This window comes from Acanthochromis polyacanthus, chromosome 7 (genome assembly GCF_021347895.1).
Source record: "Acanthochromis polyacanthus isolate Apoly-LR-REF ecotype Palm Island chromosome 7, KAUST_Apoly_ChrSc, whole genome shotgun sequence".
In the NCBI taxonomy this organism is placed as follows: domain Eukaryota; kingdom Metazoa; phylum Chordata; class Actinopteri; family Pomacentridae; genus Acanthochromis; species Acanthochromis polyacanthus.
The window spans coordinates 4,790,949-4,812,873 of record NC_067119.1 but is presented as its reverse complement, the minus strand read 5'-3'; the positions used below and the strand labels follow the sequence as shown (position 1 = coordinate 4,812,873).

Genomic DNA, 21,925 nt, shown 5'->3' with positions numbered 1-21,925 from the left:
TGGAGGGAGCTGCTGTTGCCTTCCATCGAGGGACGCGGCAGAAGAGGAGGGCCATGTGTGGCTTGTTAATATTTAAACCCCCAGTCTGCCAGCTTTTCCTGCAGTCGGGATGAGGCCACGCACACACAAACCTCTTTTCCCACAATCCCTCGCTCTCTCCCAGCCTCTCTCCCCACGTGGACCGGTGCCAGCGGAGAGGTCACGCAAGCTGTGGAGCGGTAATTTCTTTGTTTATGATTTGTTTAGAAATTAAACTCGGCGAAAAAAAAAAAAAAACGCCGTCGCCTTTAGTTTCAAAATCAGACGGATTCGGGGAGCCGGAGACGCCGTTTTCCGTCACACTGCCAGTTCATCCGAATTTACAAAACGACTCTACGCTAATTTGGAGGCCCTTTTGGACGCGTTCGCCCCTCGTTTGGTGCTTAACCCTCCTGTTGTCTTCATTTACGGGCACCCAAAAATGTTGTTTCCTCGTCTGAAAAAAATCCAAAAATTCTGCAAAAAATTCCACAAATTTCTGAAAATTTGCAAAACCTTCAGGAAGAAAATTCCAGTAATTCCTTAAAAGTTTTGTTTTAAAAAAAATCCCTTAATTTTGAAGAAAATTCCTGTAAATATTTTCAAAAAATGAGTAAAAATCTTCCTAAAAAATCCTAAAAATATCTAAAATGATTACATTTATATCAGTAGAACTTCTAATATTTTCTTTAAGAACATTCACAAAAAAATAAACCAAAATCCAATGAAATTCGCTGGATTTTGGTTGATTTTTTTTCTTCTGAATGTTCTTAAAGAACCTTTCTTTTTTAGCATTCATTTTATTTCCACCAAAAAAATGTTCAGAAATTTCCCAAAAATGTTGAAAATGTTTACATCAAAAGTTTCACTGTGAAAATGTATTTTTTCCCACATTTCCAAACTTTAAATTTGCAAAACTTTCAGGAAGAAATTTCCAGTAATTCCTTAAAAGCTTCCCTTGAAAGTTTTATTCAAAAAAATCCCCCAAATTTGGCAAGAAAATTCTAGTAAATATTTTCAAAAATGACTAAAAATCCTCCAAAAAATCCTAAAAATATCTTATATATGTCTTTATATATACATCGGTAAAACTTCTATTTTCTTAAAGAACATTCAGAAAAAAATCAACCAAAATCCAACAAAATTTGCTGGATTTTGGTTGATTTTTATGTGAATGTTATTAAAGAAACTTTTTTCTGAGCATTTATTTTATTTTCTCCAACGAATGTTCAAAAATTTCCCCAAAATGGTTGAAAATGTGGAAGTTTTCACTGTGAAAACATATTTTTTTTCCACATTTTTAAACTTTAAACCGGGTCAATTTGACCCGCAGGACGACACGAGGGTAAATATGTTAATTATTTCGTCATCTGCGTTGCTCCTGAACCCGTCTTTCCCCGCCAACAGGTTCTCTAAATATGCTTCCTACCACCGATCCGTCACAAACAGCTTGACGGCAAAACGGTTTAAGCCGGAGGTTGGGAACGGACGGATTAGCGGTCCGGTGCCGAACCGCCGGGCCCCATGTCAGATGGCGTTTTACTTTTTAATTACAGCCCTCCTCACATCTGTCCGTCAGGTAGCTGGGAAAGAGCAGCCGTCATTTGTATAATGCTTTATTTATCCGGCAGCATGTGCGGGAAATCTGCTGCGTAATTACTTAATAAAAAGAGCTAATCCGGCGAACGTAAGGTGAGGCTGAAATGATGTTAATCAGCGTATGGAGAGGCTGCCGGCGGACCTTTCCCCGGATTTGCTTACAGCCAGTTGTGTGTCAAAGAGCAATTAATTAACCCTAATTGATTATTTTTCATTATTCTAATGACAACAGTATGCAGGGAGGGGGTGCGACGGCGTCCCCGAGCTCAGCAGTGAATGAAACAGCTGTTAGGATCTATGATATGCCATAATTACATCCCTCCAAAAGCACTTTAGCAAATGCATAAGCAGCCGAGAGTCTGTCTGCGGTGACTAATGAACGGAGGTCGGATTTCCACTCTGCAGCACACCTCCAGTGGAGATCTGTAATTATACCTACAGTATTTATAGTCTAACTGAGGAACGGGGCCTTATCTCAGAGCAGCGTCGGTAAAATCTGGGCAGAGAAACGACCAGGAAACACTTTTATCAACGTCTTAAAGCAAATACCGAGTTATCATTGTGGTTTAGTTTAAATATATGTCCAAGAGAAGTCTTCAGAATGCTGTATTCATTCAAAAAGCAGCCCAGAAGCGAGAAACTTCTAGGGAACGCTGACATAAAACAACAAAAGCAGTCAAAAGTTTGGACACATCCTCTCATTTCTTTATTTTCATGACTATTTACATCGTAGATACTTACTGAAGGCATCAAAACTGTGAATGAACACGTGGAATTATGTAGTAAACAAAAAAGTGGGAAATCAGTCAAAACATGTTTTATATCTTAGATTCTTTCCGTTTCTGAGGCTGGAGACTTGGACGAACTTCTCCTCACCAGCAGGGGAGACTCTTGGTCTTCCTTTCCTGGATGGTCCTCCTGAGAGGCAGTTCGGTTTTAGAGCTGGATGGTTTTTGTGACTGCACTTGGAGATACATTCAAAGTCCTTGTAGATTCCTGGGTAGCTCCGTGATGGTTCTTTGTAAGTTCCTGGGTAGTTCCTAGAAGATTCCTGGGTAATTCCTAGATGATTACTGGGTAGTTCCCAGATGGTTCTTTGTAGGTTCCTGGGTAGTTCCTAGATGGTTCTTTGTAGGTTCCTGGGTAGTTCCTAGATGGTTCTTTGTAGGTTCCTGGGTAGTTACTAGAAGGTTCCTGGTATGTTCTTGGGTAGTTCGTTGATGGTTCCTGGGTAATTCCTATATGATTACTGGGTAGTTCCTAGATGGTTCTTTATAGGTTCCTGGGTAGTTACTAGATGGTTCTTTGTAGGTTCCTGGGTAGTTCCTAGAAGGTTCCTGGTATGTTCTTGGGTAGTTCCTTGATGGTTCCTTGAGGATTCATTCAAAGTTCTTAAAATTTCCCGGACTGTCTGACCTTCAGTTCTTAGAGTAATGATGGATTGTTGTTTCTCTTCACTCAGCTGATTGGTTCTTGCCATAATGTAGATTCTAACAGTTGTCAAATCGGGCTGTCAACTGTGGACCAACCTGACCAACTGATGGTCACAACCCCTAATTAAAAAGGCAGGAAATTCCACAAATGAACCTAGACAAGCTACACCTGTGAAGTGAAAACCGTTTCAGGTTCTACCTCATGAAGCTCATCCAGAGAATACCACGAGTGTTCAAATCAAAGGGTGGCTACTTTGAAGAATCTAAAATATGAAACATGTTTTGACTTATTTTGCACATTTTTGTTTAGTTGTACTATCTATGTTCGATCAGACAGACTTCTGCTTTTCATCCTCATCTGTAGCCGCAGTATTTCCATATAACTTATTTTTTTGTAACCAGATCTTGGTTTTTTAGTGTTTCTGTCCTGTTCTTGCACATTTTCTGTGCATAATGTGGAGCCTAAATGTCAACACATTCCATGTCTTTTATATGAAGTTGCAAAAAAGGAAGTCTAAGAACCCTTAAACCTGAGTAAATGATGTTCTATCGGACAGATCGCCTGTTTGTGGTCAACATCATCCTCTCTGTAGCCCTCACTATTTCCATATCACTTATTTTTTTTACAACCTAATATTCCTTTCCAGTGTTTTTATCTCTCTCTTTTTTTGTGTGCAAATTTTGGTGTGCACATGAAGACTGCATGTCAACAAACTCATTGTCTTTTAAATAACTTTGCAGAAATACATTGATTTGCAGTAAATTTGCATTTATTTGCGGTAAATGATGCTCTGTCAGACAGACTTCCTGTTCTTGGTCAACATCATCCTTCTCTGTAGCCCTCAATATTTCCATATAGCTTCTTTTTTGCAACCACATCTTTGTTTTTAGTGTTTCTTTCCTGTTTTTTGCTCATTTTTCTGGAGCCTGAATGTCAACAAACTCCATGTCTTTAATTTGGAGCAAACAATGCTCCGTCAGACAACTTCTCTTGTAGATTTGTAGAAAATTAGAAGCTCGTGTTGAAGCTGAAGCTATATTAAATGCTGTGTATTGTGCAGCCACAGCTCTGCTCTCTGAAGTGAGCATTTGTCAGACGGTGACTCCTGAAAGCTGAAAGCTCGGACGCTCTGCACAGATGTGCTGCTGCTGCTGGATGAGTGGCAGCTTCGTCTTCCTGCGGTGGAAAGTTGGACATCGGTGGCGTCTGACTGACACCTGACAAGTGTCGCTGTCGGGGCTCCTGTTTGCTTCGCCGTGCACATCTGAAAAACCCGGTCGAGGCATCTTGTCCTTGAGTGGGATCACATTGTGGACAACCTGCTCCTCAGGTGCCATGTCAGCCGGTGTTGTCGTGAACAAGCCGCCGGCCCGCTCTGTCAGTCTGTCTGCTGCTGGAGGAGGTGCACTGGGAAAAAAAAAACAAGAAATAAAAGCTTATTTCAAAGAACTTTTACCTTGAAATAAGTGAAAAAATCTGCCAACAGAACAAGTGAAAAATGGCTTTGTAAGATTTTTCGAAATAAGATCTGATATTTAAAATGTTCAGATCTTTAAATTCACTGGGAAAACTTATTTGAAGCTGTATTTTACCAGGATTGTCAAACTTTGGTGTCTTAACCCTCCTGTTTGCCTTATTTACCAAAAAATATTGTTGCGTTGTCTGAAAAGCAAAAAATTATAAATTTATAATAAAAAATATTTTAAAAAAGCAAAATCTTCAGGAAGAAAAATCCTTAAGTTTTCCTGAAAAATTTATTTAAAAAAAATCCCAAATTTGGCAACAAATAAAAATTGGAAAAATATAAAAATTGGAAATATTTTTTAAAAAAATGAATAACAATCTTCCAAAAAAATCCTAAAAATATCTAAAGTGATTCCATATATATCAGTAAAACTTCTAATATTTTCTTTAAGAACATTCAGAAAAAAAATCCCAAGATTTTTTTCTGAATGTTCTTAAGAAACATTTTTAACATTTTTTTTCCCACCAAAAATGTTTAAAGATTTCCCAAAAAATGTTGAAAATGTGGACATCTGAAGTTTCACTGTGAGAGATTTTTTTTTTCTCCACATTTTCAAACTTTAAAGGGACGACAGGAGGGTTAAAACAAGATCATTTCAAGACTAAACAAGATATTTAAGATGCATTGTCTTAAAACAAATCCCTCTATCTGCTGAAATGTCTCTTGTTAAGTGATTTTATCTGAAATCAAGTGTGATGAGACATTTAGACTAAAAATAAGACAAACAGACCTGGTAGGATTCAGAGTTGTTGCAGTGTGTGTCCTGCTTCCGTGTTTTTATGCTTTTATTTCACCACTGAGTGTGTGTGAAAGTGTGTGTTCGTCGTCTTCCCCGCAGACGGAGCTTGGAGCCGAGCCCGAGCCTCCTCCTCTGCATCTCATTGGAGCTAATTAACTCCTTAGGACTTTATGATTGGGGGGATTGCTCGGGAGCACTGAACCCCATCCAATTAATTAAGAGCTAAACGGGCAGCGGCGCTCGCCCCCAAAGGCTCCCCCTGTCAACAAGTTGATTTTCAGCTTTTCTTTATTTTGCACGGGGGGCCCCTGATGTTGGTTTACAAGCAGAATCCTTGTAATCAGTAGGCAGCGATGGGAGGGGAAAAAAAAAAGAGAAAAGAAGCAGCAGCCCGGCAGCGACGGCGTCTGTCGGGCTCAGTCACCTGTCACCAATCACCTCCGTCAGCCTCGGCCTGACAACGCCTCAGCTCCGTGTTTGTGTCTCCTGACGGGCTGTGCTGACGCGCTTTTGCTTTCTCTGTTTATCCAGGTCATCAAAGACCCGCCGCCGCCTCCTCCACCGTCACGTCCTCCGCCACCTGTGAGTACACCAGGACAGGGCTGAAATACAAACACGGCCAAAGTTACAGGACAGACGCTGCACTTTAACACGTCGAAACCACACCGGAGCCAACACAAACATGGATAGAATACAAAAGTTAAGCTTTAAAATGCTCTTTGAAGAATGTTTACACATTTTGGGGAATGGATTTGTTAGGTTTCTGCCCAAAAATGACAGAAAGATTGATGAAATAAGCCGCAGCAAAGAGATCATTCACCTCCTGTACATTTTGGTCAAACCTGCTTTGAAGTTCAGGTCCATTGGAAAGTTTAAAACTTGCAGATTATCTCAGTTTTTACAGTTTCTGAAGTGGAAAAAGTTGTAATTTTGTAACCTGCCGGTGGGTTTTGGGGTTCAGCTTTAACAACATTTTCCATCAGAAAGTTAAAAAAAAATTCCAAATTCTTTAAGCTTTTACAGTTTCTGGAACTGATAAATGATGTACGTTTGGACATTCAAAAAAAGGGCACATTTTGGATTTTAAAGGACTAAATATGTGAGCTTTAGATGTGCCAGTAGGTGTCTTTTTCTACTTTTCTGCTTAACTCTGCTAATCCAGCTCTGGACTCGCAGTGAAAAAGTGGTAGAACTCACTTCTTCTCACTCTTAGCAAGCAGATTTCCCAACATGTTGAACTATTCCTTCCAAAACAAAGGCGGTAATATGATAATTTGCTGCTGGTGTTACAATAAGCCGTTTGTCTCTGTGATCTGACTCATGTCTTCGTCATTGAAATTTGCATGAGCAGGTTTCCAAAGAGAATTTTAAAAAGCTCCTTCTGCAAGCAGAGGAAACTGAACCATGTAGGGAGAAGATCGAGAGTCTTTTCCTTCCAGGTGATGCAAAGGAAAAAGGAAATGCATTCATATTCTTAATGAAACAATAGAACACAAGCTTCCTGTAGTCAAAGGTTCTACTATTGTAGTCATGTAACCCTCGTGTTGTCGTCGTGTTAAAAATGTTTCTTAAGAACATTCACAAAAAAATCGACCAAAATCCAGTCAAATTTGCTGGATTTTGATAGATTTTTATGTGAATGTTTTTAAAGAAAATATTAGAAGTTCTACTGATAAATATGTAATCACTTTAGATATTTCTAGGATTTTTTGGAAGGATTTTCCTCAATTTTTAAAAATATTTACAACAATTTTCTTGCCAAATCTGCGGATTTTTTTTTAAATAAAACTTTCAAGCAATTTTTGGAATTTTCTTCCTGAAGATTTTGCAAATTTTCAGAAATTTCGGGGAATTTTCTGGCTGAATTTTTGGATTTTTTTCAGACAAGGAAAACAATATTTTTTTGATGCTTTTAAATGAAGACAACAGGAGGGTTAAAGGATGTAGAAACTGAATCTGCATATGTCTGCATGTTGTTTTTCTTTTTAAACGTAAATTTTCTTTCAGGAGCCTGAGCCGCTGCCCAAGAAGAAATGGCCGACCGTGGACGCTTCGTACTACGGAGGACGAGGCGCCGGAGGGATCAAACGCATGGAGGTCAGAGCACCAATATGCTGCTTTCATTTCAGAAACCACAGCTTTTTTCTTATCAAACGCGACGATCAAACCCCAGACGGCGGCGGGCGACACGGATCTGACGGGTTTAATCCTGCAGAACCTGCATCATCGCACCGACCTGCTGACGGTGGGGGTTTTCGGGGAGAAGTTTGCGGAGTTACTCAGCTCGAAGGAGGAAGAGGAGGAGGAGGAGAGTGAGTGACCGGCCGTCCTCGCTGATGCCTCCGACATGACAGGTCCTGCCAGCTCGTCCTTGGCCGTGCGAGGCCTGATTGGATCAAGTCGGGATGAAAGATTGAGCGCCGCTGTCAGCTTTGACGCCTCCACCTCGCCCCTTTACATGCCCGCCTCCTCCGAAGGGAATCCAGGTTTAAAGACGACCTCCCCTCCTCCTCTTCCTCCTCCTCTTCCTCCTAATCTTCCTCCTTCCTTTGCTCTCAGCCCAGAGGAAGTCGGTAGCGCCGCCGGGGGATTTCCCAGCATCCTCCGGGAGCTCCTGCCTCTTGAGCCGGTTATCTCCAGGTTGATTCCCGTCGACAGGCCCTCGTGTCCGCATCTGAAGCCTTCCTCCTCCTTCCTCCTCCTCCTCCTCTGAGGTGCTGGTTAACATCAACCTGTCCTCTCCCCTGCATCCACATTTAAGACGTCACGCTGAGAAAAACCACCTCCGCTGCCAATATTTCAAACGGTTGCTGCAGCGGCCGAGGTGACAACGGATCTTTTATTCATGGCGGCCCTCCTCTCTCTTTCTTGATGATGCGGCAGGCCGGGGATGCGTCCCAGAGATGATTCTGAAAAGCTGTTCTATATTGTCACGGCTTAACCTACAGCTTGAAAACTGTGTCGCTAATTAATCACCTCTCCCCGTTCATGTGACGGCGGTGGGTTTTTTTTTATCTCCTCCTTGCAACAGATGTGATGAATTCAATTAAAAAGCAGGACAGCTTAACTAACACACAGGCCTGCATTCACACGCTCGCACACACACCCCATAACAATATGCACCACATGGAAATGGGCTTATTAAGAAAAGAACAACACAGGTTGGCACAGTTTGAGCTTATACACTGATACACCCTTCAATCAGCATTTTATAAAAAAAAACTTTTATCCTGCTGTGGTCAGTTCACCCCTGATTACAGGTGTTTTTTAGCAGCGCTGGGACTTTAAAGTTTTAATTTTAGTTGATTAATTACAAAAAATAATACATAAAAGCACTCAGAGAGCGCAGTCCTCCTCCAAGGCCGCTCATTCCATCGTATGGCGTTGTCAGAAATGCAGCATTTGTTCTGAGCGTGGCCCAAAAATGGTGCAACGAGACGAGAAATTTAGTCTGAAGCTCCGCCCTGGATGCAATAAATGATTGTTTTTATCATCAGTTAAAGCTTCAGTTAGTAGAAATCTTGGAAAAACAGCAAAGAAATGCCAGAATTTGAAAATTCCTCCCTCCTCCTGCAGCTTTTCACATCTACCAGACATGCATGATCTTATTTACACGCTTAAAACATGCAAAAATAAGTCCGTTTTTTACTCACAGCTTCACACAAGATTCAGACTTTGGTTTCTTGACTGAATTTTTGCTGCTGATTTAGTTGCTCTCTCACTCTACGAGGGTGAAAAGAGTGATTGGTTAATATTTTAGATGCTACAAGCAAACATTTTTAACTCAACAGAAATAGAAGCGGAACTGCTTCAGGGGAAATTTGGTTGTTACGACACAAAGAGTGCAATTCCCACCACCGTAAATACAAATAAATGAGCAAAAATGTGCAGTAAATAAAAAAAGAGTGTGCAAGAGTCAACAAAAAAGTGCACAATTACAAGTATTAGCTAGATATAGAATGAAATAATGAGTCGATTTAGGGTTTACTCATTTAAACAGCCCGTATTCTGCACATTTACAGGTTAATAATTACATTTTTGGTGTCTGCTAGGTGCTTTGATGTTCAAAAAACACATTTCATCACTGTAGCGCCTCTGTCTCTTTAAGGCCACATACCTAAAGAAAAATCACTGTTTGATCCGACTGGTTGTCTGCTATGATCAAAGTGAGGAAACGTCGGTTCTGTAAACTCAAATCTAGTGGAGAAATAATGGCAGGCTTTGAGTAGAAGCTGATCAGGCTTTATGCTAATGTGTTACATGATGATGTCGACAAGTAACAGTGGAAAAGCTGGACTTTAAATGAAGAATTTTTGACAGGTAAGGAACAGCATTTTTAGTGAAGGAGAATAACTCTATGCGCAAAAAGCAGCCGTGAAATTAAAAAACAAACAGATTATGGGCTCTTTAAGTTCTTTATTCTGTTTTGTTGCACCTGTCCAGGTACGCTGGGGCGAGAAAGGCTCCACAGAGGAAGGAGCTCGACTGGAGAAAGCCAAGAACGCCAAAATTCACATACCAGAAGACGTAGACGAGCCGATGATCAAACGTCCACGACCGAAACCAGCCCCGACCCACCAGGCCGAGAACAAGTGGTACACTCCCATCAAGGCAAGACCGGCTGATTCGCTTATTTCTGACTCAAAACGCTAAAATTCTTCACATCTGTACACAAAGATCTTTACCAGCCTCCTCGGGTTTCCTTCCTGACGTTGATTAAACCCCGAAAAGCTCATCTCAGTGTCAGAAATACACATTTATTAGTGGCAACACTGTATAATCTGTGATTTTCAGGCTGAAGTTCGCATAAAATCACAGTTTTGAATAAAAATGCAACAATAAACTGTAACTTTTAGAGTATATCACGCCTGATATGAGTTTCTACACTTAAATTTATGCAGCAATGACGAGTATTTGACAGACTTTTGATGTTAAAAAACTCTTTCCAGCTCCGTGGTTCCATGGTTTTGAGATTAATACGCTGCAGTTGCATGATGGGAACTATGAAGTTTAATGATTATTTCACCAAACAACAGTAGAATAGTGAAAAAAAACCTCATTTCCAACTTTATAGCTCAGCACTAGCAGTACACGAACCAAGAAAAATACTAGTATGTCATCTGCAAAGAGGTTTAAGATGTAGCACTGTAAATAAAAAACTATAGTACGACATGGACGTGATAGGAAAGAGAAAACATGGATTCAAAGCTGAAATTTTGCACTCGATTATGCTTTTTCAGCTCCAGTAAAGCTAAATAAAGATGGTTAGATGTGGTCAAAAACCACAAATAGCTTAAAAGTGAACCTTTAACTTTTAATATTTTGCCGCAAAGCTCCAAAATTACCTTCAGTCCACTTTTTGCTTCCTTGTATACTTTTTTTTTTGTTGCTATTTCTGCACATAAGGTTGTAAACTATCGTGCTATAAAAAGCTCTGTTTTCGTGTTCGATCAGGGTCGTCTCGATGCTCTGTGGGCTTTATTGCGGCGGCAGTACGACCGAGTGTCCCTGATGCGTCCCACCTCAGCAGACAAGGTGAGAACATTCCTCCCTGGCTTCATTTCCAGCCCTCACACAGCAGGTTTCCAGCACTGATCTGCAGAATTACCTCAAATACAGACCATATTCCTGCAGAGGTGTGTGTGTGTGTGTGTGTGTGTGTGTGGGATGCTGTGAATGTGTGTCACGCTGTTTTGGTGGTTTTTAAGTCACACAAACCTGCAGGAAAAATGTTGTTTATCCTCCTACAAATAGAAGCTGTCCAGCTGCAGCCAGCAGCGTGGACGCTCCTCTTCTGCATTTTCTGATGAGCTAATGTTCCTGTAACCCCTCCATGAAATCCCTTACCCCCACTATGACTTGAGTATTTTTATCCCCCCAAAATCTTCACTCAGTCGCCACAATTACAGTTAAGAGCTCATTATTTCAGCGTCACGTCGTATTACAGCTGCCTCTCTGCAGCTTCCTGGCACGAGCTGAGCGTCGTGTTGTTGTTACCTAACCGACGCGAGCCGCAGCTGCAAGGACTCACGGGGAGGAAACACGACGGGGAGGGCCTAATATGGTCAATCTGTGGCCTTTTTTCTCAGAGAGGAGGAAGCAGATCGACTCCACAAACCGATGAAACTCGACGCCCCGCAGGCGGTTTACAGAAAAACCGCCGGAGTTAACCAGATGTTTTGAGATGTTCTGAGCTTTCTAAGGCGGCGGGTAATCCGTCAAACCGCACCATCTGCTGCCCTGTAGGCCTGATGTGGAGGTGAAGTGTGTAGATTAGAATCAAGTTGCAGAAAAGTGGATAAGTGTGGTGCATTTATATTACGTTTCCAGGCTCAGAAACGCTTGAATTTCTATGATCTTATCTCCACTCGGCAGCAGGAATCCTCCCCTCTGTCACACATTAGTGCTGCAAACTTCTGCTTTTGTGCCACAATAACAGCGCTCAAACTAGAGCTTCCAGAGACTTTGTGAGTAAAGTATAATATTGCTCAATCTGCACAGGCAGCTGTTCACATCTGTCCACGTAGCGGCCGTTTAAATCCGGCCCCGGTCGTCTCTTATTGGCTGCGGTGGCGCGTCAGCTCGTCTCATCGCAGAACAGGATCCATGAGAGTCTTTTAGTGCTTCAGAGAATGATGTCAGTCTGCAGATAGCTTTTGCAGCTATGAAAGTTGTGGAAACAAAGAAACCCCAGCCAGCGGTTCCAGCTGTGCGGCTGCCAGAAGCTGCTCCGGGTGTCACCGTGTCGTTTGGTGAATCTCAGAAGGCCAGAAGATGGTGCCTGGATTACAGTTAGCAGTGATGTACCAGTTTGTAATTCAGAACATATCCAGATACCATCAAGAACAGTTAAAATGAAGCTAAAATAACCGTACTTTTAATGACTACAAAGCGTCGTATTGATAGGGCTCGTTACAAAGGAACCCAGGGGACCCCAACACCTGCCAAGGCATGTCAGCTTTTTAAAAAATCACCAAAATTGCAGAATTTATTAGTGCCACAAACTGTAAAAGCAGAAAAAATCTCTGGATTTTCTGCTTTCAGAAGCCCCATAAACTACTCGTGTGTGACATAATGTTGCATGTAGAAAATTAACCATTCTAAGCTTAAAATTTAAATATTTTATTGAAATCTGCTTAAACATTCACAAAAAATAAAGCCTTTCCACGAGCAAGATTCTGCAAAATACGATAAATTCTGCATTCCTTCGTGCAACTGAGACGCCATGAATGACTCAGCTGCACTTCAACAGTTAAGATTAAGCTAAAATAATCATATTTTTAATGACTATATAGCGTCGTATTAATAAGGCTTGTTTCTAATGAACCCAGTGAACCCTCAGAAACACCAGCGGGTTAATAATGCATGTTATCTTTTTAAAAAATCACCAAAATTACAGCGTTTATTAGAGCCAGAAACTGTTTAAACAGAAAAAAATCATTTGATTTTCTGCTTTCTGAAAGTCCTTGAACTACTGACGTGTGATGTGTGGTTGAATCAGGAAAATTAACCAAATGTAAGCTCAAAAATGTGATATTTCGGTCAAGTCGGCTGTGAAAACAGTCAAAAATTCAGAGACTATTAGGTTGAACTGCAGGAAGTGCTGAAACAGAGCAGGCAGGAGGCTAATAAGGAAGCAAATTAGAGCAATTGAGTTGAAAAAAGGGCATTTTATTGATATTATGATAGATTTAATCTTTTGAATGTATAAAATATTCAAAAAATGTTTGACGAGAGTAAAAAAAAGGGCCAGAAGCTGTAACAGAAACTAAAGATCTGTCTCTTAAAAAGCCTTGGTTGCCACTGATTTGAACAAATCTGTCCCAATCTGAAGCCAACCAGATGTTTTTTGGCCTACGAATCACCAAACTGGTGTTTTCAGGAGCTGCTGTCTCCAACCAGCTGCCTTCTTAGACACTCATAAGTGTCCATGAGAAAGAAGCTCCTCTCTTCTGTGGCTAAAAGATCAAAGCTGTGCTGTTAGCTGATGAATAGTTATTAGTGTGGTCCGTCACAAACCCGCATATTTTCCTGCCGTTCGCTCGCTGGCACGATGAAATGACAACAACTCCCCGAACAAATATTCATCCGACTGTGTGAGTTTAAAGCTGCTAACAGGACGAGGAAACATCACGCCGCTCCAGCTGTGCAGAAGACGATAGATGTTTCCCACGTTGGGGGTCAAAGCGGTCGGCGTTTGGAGGAAAGTTAACCTCAGCGGCGAGTAAACAACAGAAACCAACGCCTCATTTTAATGCTCGTCACCAAACCAAAGTCCGCTTTTAAGTCGGTGATCAGGACCGGACGCAGGAGGGAATCAGAGCGACCACGACGACCAGCGTTTGAAGTGACAGGAAGACAGATTCAGTGGAACAAACGGGGTTCACGGCTGGTTTACGGTGTTCCTGCATCTCAATGATTTCTTATGAATCTCTCGTTTATTTTAACTTTTATTCTGCCCACAAACATTAACTTCAAACAGTGAATTTTAAACTGCTGCTGAGCGGATTATCTCGATGTTAAAGAAACGTTTCAGGCTAATTTGAAGAACTGCTTCTTAATCTCTACGGAAAAGACGTTCTTCCTTTATCTTTGGCTCTGTATTTGTGTGGAAAAAGTGCGTAGAAAAACTGCAAAATAGCTTATTTTTAATTATTAAACACTTCTGATTTTAACGACAATAAAAAAAAAACTGTTAATTTTAGATCATATTAAGTTTGTTGTTTATTTTTTTGACGTGTAACTTTACATAAAAATGTGGTATATTTGAAAAATAATTCTACTTGTAAAATTAATGCATCTGCGTTTTTTTCGTTTTTTTTTTAATTAAAATCACTTTTACTAAACACATGAATATGATTACAATAATGAACTGCAAATTTTAGGTCACATAAAATATATTCTGATTTTTTACTGTAACTTTTCATACAGATCTTGTATATTTAGTTAAACTTTAACAATTATAAAATTAATGGACAAACATTTAAAAAATAATTATGTATTTTTTATCCTATTTTTATTTTATTTTCCTTCACATATGTAAATGTGATATAATTTTTGTGATTGTATTGATCTGTATTTTTATGATAGAAAATGTAATTTTAGACTTTTACTTTTTTTTACAGTAAACATGTAAGTTAATGTTTTTGTAATTTTCTTTTAAAAATGTAGAAAAATTACACTGTAATGAAAAAATGTGAAAAATGTATTAAAATAAGTTTTTAAAATTAGCAGTACAGACTCATCAATGCACCACATCTTATTGTTTTAATTTTATTTTACATTAGACGTAAATTCACTGTTTATTTTTAATTTTATTTACTTCATATTGTTACTGTAGTACTATTGTTATTTTAATTTTGTTTAAAAAAGGGGGAAAAATAATCTGTAAAATATGTAAAATGAGTTTTTACATACAGTGCAGATTCTCAAAATAATTTTTTACAGTAGACATGTAAATTGAGTTTTTGTAATGTTCTTTAAAAATGTAGAAAAAATTTCAATAATAAAAAAATGCAACAACTTATTAAAATTAAAATTTTCACAGTGCAGACTCATCAATGCATTACATCCTATTTGTTCATAATTTTATTTAATTATTAATAAATTAATTATTTTCTTCATTGTTATTTAATAATATTTTAAAATGCAGAAAATAAATCTGTAAATAGAATTAAGAGAGAAAAACATTGCAGACTTATCAATGCACTACATTCTATTTTTTCATAATTGTGTTTAATTATTAATAAATTATTTAAATTATTGTATTTATTATTATTTAAAAAATATTTTAAAATGCAGAAAATAAATCTCTAAATAAAGTTAAAAAGAGAAAAACAGTGCAGACTTATCAATAATCAATGCTATTACTGTTTTAATTGTGTTTACAAAATGAGAAAAAATTATCTGTAAAATAAAAATATTTATTTGCAGTAGAAATGACATAAAATGAGTTTGTTTTTTTTTTACAGTGCAGCTTCATCAGCAGAGTGTTCAGAGTCTGAATTGTCCAGTTGAGATTTGAGGTTTCAGAGCAGCAGTGATGCTGTGGAGGAGGAGGAGGAGGAGGAGGAGGGAGGGATGGAGGGGAGACAGCAGGGAGGTGACGGGGGAGGCAGGGAGGAGGGAGGGAGGAAGGGAGGGAGAGCGACGGTCTTTGATGGCGGACAGCAAACCTCCAGGGTCATGAATTTTTCAGCGCGCTCCATCCGCGGGGTTACAAGGACTCGTACAGGTGTAAGGAAGCAGGTTGTCGCAGACATCTGTTCGGCAGGGGGGACCCGGGCGTCCGTCCTCGCCCTCCCCGGGCCGCCGCCTCCTTCCTCCCCTCCCTCCCTCGGTGCCGCCGCCCGGAGCCAGACCGCTGGATTGTCAGCAGATGCAGAAGAGAGACAGAAAATGAAAGTGAAACAGTTTTTTTCTTTTTTTTTTTTTTCCTTTTCCGTGGTCTCACATTTAGCGCCCGAGGGCCTCCAACACCAAAGGTAGAGCGGGGGTGGACACAGCTGCGGTGCCGAACTCGCCCCAGGCACAAATAAAGAGATCTGATGTGGATTGACTGTGTTGTCGGTGAGAGCGGGGAGCCGGGGAGGCACTTCAGAGCCAACTTAGCACAGCAACATCTGCCGCCAAGTTTTGCCGGGGATCGGCTGGGGACAGCAGGTAGAGGAAGGTGGAGGGCGGCCGGCCTTGTTCTGATGCTCCGTTATACATATTTCCTCATCCTCACCCCCCACCCTCACGTCCGAGGTGTTGTCTCCTAAAAGCAGCTGTCCTCAGAGTGTCCAAACGACTCGTGGACGTACATGAAACGTCCTCCTGCACATAAAGAGGAGCCAGAAACGCACACCAGGCGTCTGAGTCGGTGTGGATTTTTCCAGTTGGGTTTCCATTTGTTCCTCTCGCTCTCATCTGTTCCTCACCAGGGGACGAGTGGGCCGAGTGTGTGGAGGTTAATAGTTTTATCCGACGGACCTCCAGACTGTTGCCGAAGCATATTTGCCGTCGAGTTTGCACAACGATGCATTTTTAGAATTTTTCTCTCTTTGCACGAGAGCAGCTCCTGGGGGATCCTGTAATTTAGACTAAAAGCACTAACGAGGTGTTAATTATGGATCTAATGGGTGAAACAGAAGCTGCAAGAAACCAAAGATGTCGCTTTAGTCCAACCTCCAGCTCATCTCTGTCTGTCGTCTGGTTTCTCTTGCATATTGATATCTCAGTCATATCTTATTCTTCTTTTAAATTCCTTTTTTAATTGCTCCTGTCTATACATTTTGAAAGAAAATAGTGGTTTTCTTGCCTCCCTCACTGTTAATTATTTATGTTTTGTCATCTTTAAATTGCAGCTACAGCACTGCAGTTTCCCTTAATGGATTAATAAAGTAATTTATCTAAAAAATTACAGTAAAATGGACACGGATTTTAACAGTACTGTGCCGGTAAACCAAAGTAAAACCAAGAATAATCATTAACAGCAGGCTGCTATAAAAACCTGACATTGTGAACCGCACAAAAAAATAAAAACAAGACAAAATTTCACACATGAAAAAGTCGAGATGCAAAATAACAGAAAAGAGATAAAAATGTTACAAAGAGACACCAACAACACATCACCATCAAGACACAAATGACATAAAACGACATAAATGAGACACAAAACGACATGACATGAGACATAAAATGACATGAGACATAAAACAACAAAAATCAGACACAAAACGACATAAATGAGACCTAAAACGACATAAATGAGACACAAAACGACATAAATGAGACCTAAAACGACGTAAATGAGACCTAAAACGACGTAAATGAGACACAAAACGACATAAATGAGACCTAAAACGACATAAATGAGACACAAAACGACGTAAATGAGACCTAAAACGACGTAAATGAGACACAAAACGACATAAATGAGACCTAAAACGACATAAATGAGACCTAAAACGACATAAATGAGACCTAAAACGACATAAATGAGACATAAAATGACATGAGACATAAAACAACAAAAATCAGACACAAAACGACATAAATGAGACCTAAAACGACATAAATGAGACACAAAACGACATAAATGAGACCTAAAACGACGTAAATGAGACCTAAAACGACGTAAATGAGACACAAAACGACATAAATGAGACCTAAAACGACATAAATGAGACACAAAACGACGTAAATGAGACCTAAAACGACGTAAATGAGACACAAAACGACATAAATGAGACACAAAACGACGTAAATGAGACCTAAAACGACATAAATGAGACACAAAACGACATAAATGAGACCTAAAACGACATAAATGAGACACAAAACGACGTAAATGAGACCTAAAACGACATAAATGAGACACAAAACGGCGTAAATGAGACCTAAAACGACGTAAATGAGACCTAAAACGACGTAAATGAGACACAAAACGACATAAATGAGACCTGAAACGACGTAAATGAGACCTAAAACGACGTAAATGAGACACAAAACGACATAAATGAGACACACAACGACATAAATGCAACACAAAAAACACACAAAAAAATGACAGTACATTAAAAACCTGACAAAACGAGAGAAAACTGTCACAAACTAGAAATTTGAAGATGGCATTTGAGGTTTCAGAAACTTGTAAGATATATTTTATGCCATTTTTAAGACTTAAATCTCAGATATTGGGTACAAGAAACTATTCCCAAGAAATTTATAGAGATCAGAGCAGCTTGGTGAGGAAAAAATCAGAGCTGTAGATGTCATTTTGGAGGAAGGTAGTTGAGATTTTCCCTTTAAAATGCCTCTGATGACATCCAAGGAGGCTGTATGGAAGCAGGTTTCCACCTTCAGTGAGTCTCGTCTCTCTGACTGCGAAGGTGTTAAACAGCTTTGTAGACGGTTTAATGAAGTGACGGAGAGAAATGCACGGTTGGAAAAGAGAGGTGTAAGAAAAAAAAGAAAAACGAAGGCTGGTGAAGCTGTCCTTGGAGGTCGTTAGTTTATTTCCTCCTCAGCACTTCCTGTTTGATGCTTCGAGGTTATTGTGATCAGAAACGGAGCCAAGTGGTTGGAATTTGGACGCTGAGATTCCCTCTCCGGTTTCGATATTTGCCTGGCGTGAAGGTGCGACATGCAGCATCTTAACATCAGTAAGTCGTCAGTAATCACGGCGTTGGTTTCAAATCGCGAGCGTTAATGAGTGTAAACAAACAGTGCCGAGGCTGAGAGCTTTGGCAGCCTCTCTCTGGCCTCTACACTGCATTTTTACATTGCGAGCCACCGGGTCGTGTTTTTTTTTTTTTTTTTTTTTGTGGGACATGTTCTCCCATTGCAAATGGAGCCTCAAGTTTGTCTCGGAGTTTCTCTCGAAGGCAGATGGCGGAAGGAAAAAAACCACTTCCAATATGTTTGTCGTCCTCGGAGAGAAGAAGCTTCGATCGTATCTTTGTAACAGGAACCACGGGGGTTATTTGGGGAGTGGATTCTTGGAGAAACAGGATTTTAATGTCACAAATAAACATTTCTCCGAAGCGTGGCATCGTTTTGCTAGTTCCTTCCCTCCAGACAGCGAGAATTTGAATGAATTCCCCTTAATATTTAATAATTTGTCAGTTACCTTTCTTATTTTTGTACATTTACGCATCTGGTACCACAACATTTAATTTCCAAGATTCTCCACTAAATCTGATTCCAAAAATACTAACAAACCAGTCAAATTCTAATTTAAACTGTTTTATTTGATAAAAATCTGCTCGTCACACAACATTATTCTGTATTTTGACTGACTGAACACATCACAGTGAAGTTATAGTTGGTTAAGAACCACACAAAACACAAGATCAGTTCAAGAAGGTAGAACATGGTGTCCTCGGTCAATGGTAATATAGATCCATTCACATCTATCACTTACAGGAGCTTTATACGGACACAATACCACCCTTAATCGAACATTTTGCCCCTTTTCCCCATTTCTGAGGCCGTTTTAGGTCATTTTGGACAATCCTTATCTTATTTTGAACAAATCTTTAGCACATTTAGATGATTTTGAGTCATTTTAGACAAACATGTGGTAATTTTTTGGGTAATTCTAAATCATCTTGGACATGTTTCATGCCAACCAATAAAAAAGGACCCTTGACTTACCATACATCAATTTCTAGTGATGTTAGAGCCTTAAATGTTAGTGAAATGTCGTCCATAGTCTGTATTTTTAGTAGGAAGTATGGATCCATCCATATATAAACACTTACAGGAACTTTCTAGGACCACAATACCTCCTTTGTTTAAGAATGTTGCACATTTTCCATTTTTAAAGCCAAATAGATATTTGTTATTGTCATTTAAAGGTCATTTTGGACAATCTTTTTCTTATTTTGAAAAAAATCTTTTGTACACTTGGATGATTTTGAGTAATTTAAGACAAACATTTAATGATTTTGGGTAATTCTAAATAGTCTTGGGCATGTTTCATGTCAAAATATCTCACTATGCTTGCCACACATCATATTCTACTGATGTTATAGCCTTAAAAGTTGGTGAAATGTTGACCAAAGACTCTGTTTTATTTAAAATATGGATCCATCCATATATATACACATTTATAGGAGCTTTCTGGGACCACAATACCTCTTTTTTTTTTTTAAAGAATTTTGCAAATCTTTCCATTTTCAAGGGCAAATAATTGAAAATGTTGCCTCTGCTGGAGTTGTTTGACAATGTGTATTAGCTTTAGACAATTTTCTGTAACTCCCCGCCAAATTTCATGGCTGTAGGAGTTACATTTTTGGAGATATTGATCCTTTAAAATGGCTTCACGGGCTTTTGAGAGTGAAAAAACAAAAAAGCACATTGGGTCCCAAATACCAGCTATCTCTCGACAAAATAAGAGCTCTGAAACAACACAGTGTGACCCACATATGTCCTCTATGTGTCATTGATTGTCGACTAGATAAACTTCATACACTTCACCGCTGAATCCGACTTAAATGTTGGACCGCAGCCACGATGGGGGATCAGCAGGAAACTGGATTCACGGGTGTATCAGAATGTAGTGGGCAAGCTGGTCACATGGAAATAATCCAGGAGAGGACTCACCGCCTCGCTGGGAACCAGACGGAGACTCACAATGACCCATTTAGATAATACGAGGGATCAAAGATAAGAGTACGGTGAGAATGAATGGGTGATCTTCAAAAGCAGCGCCGAGCAGGAGGAATACATTCTGTTTGCTCAGTCGGATACGTAAACGACGTGTTCGGCAGCTTCTTTCTTTGCATCTTTTGTCGCTTGATCTCGGCATGTAAAGCGGAGCAAACATTTGCTCGGCATTGTTGGGGAGGGGAAAAGACAAACAGATGCACACATACTCATCCTCATTGCATGACAATGCCACGTCGAATATGGTGAGAACATCTTTCCTGAAACTAATAAAAGCCGTCAAACTGCATTGTTCGATAGAAAAACAAAAAAACAAAACACGACGCGAGCCAGAACGTGACGCATCCTCGAAGGTTTCGAAGGCCCTCCGCAGACGTTCAAAGGAATAATTTGGAGCCTAAATGTCTGATAAGATGATATGCAAATGGTAGAAGAGAGAGCTGACAGCAGCACCAGTGCAGAATAGAACGCAGTGGGAGGACGTCCACCTCGCTGGAAAACAAATGTAACACTTAATTTCACTGTAAAAGCCTTTAATGGGAAGTAAACAACCTGGCAAATGACATTAAGTTGAAACAAACGCCCAGATCAGAGAGCATGAGATTTCCTAATTAACAGGGCTAATTGGAATTAAACCAGAGCGTCACGAATAATGAAGCGTTGGGGGGGTAGAGATGAAGCTTTATGGGAGCCGAGGCCGGGGAAAAGCGGATCAGACGGCGCTCGTGCTCGACTTTTAACCTCCAGTCGGGTTTGTGTGTCGGTTTGAGGTTGTTCTGATGCTTTCTCTTTGCTGCGCTGCATATGCATCGTGTGGGTTTCACTGCAGACACACTATGGCGACACTGTAAAATATAACAAATCTGTGAAACCTGCAGGGGATCCAAACTATTTGCTCAGTAGGGAAGAACTGCATGTTTTTCCGCTTGTAACCTCCGGTTTATTTCAGCCTCTAGACAAATATCTCCACTAGTAACTCGGTAGTTTGACTCCTTTAAGTCTGTAGTTGCAGATTTTGCATCATTCCAACTACCTAATGTTTGCATTTATTCCAAAGAAAAGTCAACTTGTGCTTGCAATAGATGCTGGAGCATGAATATAAAACCCTGAACAATCAGGAAAAAGCAGAATTAATGTAAAACCCTCCAAAAAGGAATCTCTATCAATATATACTTGACAGAATATCTTAGTAATCATACATCATACGTTTTTTTCAGCCTTTTAATGTCGTTTAAAGTCGTGTGTTGCAGATTTTTCCACTCTGTGCTCTGAAAATACAACGCAGAACTACAGTAAGGGCATTTTTTCACATCCAAATGTCATTTTTCTGAATAAACCGAAGTCTTTTGTCAGTGGGGTGTGATTTTTCTCAACAAAAAACAAAAGCAAATCTTCAATAACTCAGTGATTTGACTTCTGGAATCAGCTGTGAAGGTTTAAGTTTGTAACTGCAG

At 39.9% G+C, this 21,925-nt stretch overlaps 1 protein-coding gene across 2 annotated transcripts in view; it reads left to right on the top strand.

The window, feature by feature from the left end:
- Positions 1-21,925, top strand: part of antxr2a (ANTXR cell adhesion molecule 2a) — a 124,210-nt gene that overhangs the window by 57,959 nt on the left and 44,326 nt on the right. For both annotated transcript variants that reach the window (XM_051950400.1, XM_022206354.2), the window contains exons 13-16: positions 5,847-5,897; positions 7,323-7,412; positions 9,759-9,926; positions 10,770-10,850. In XM_051950400.1, the coding sequence (XP_051806360.1) occupies positions 5,847-5,897; positions 7,323-7,412; positions 9,759-9,926; positions 10,770-10,850 (390 nt within the window). The remainder of the gene's footprint in view (positions 1-5,846; positions 5,898-7,322; positions 7,413-9,758; positions 9,927-10,769; positions 10,851-21,925) is intronic.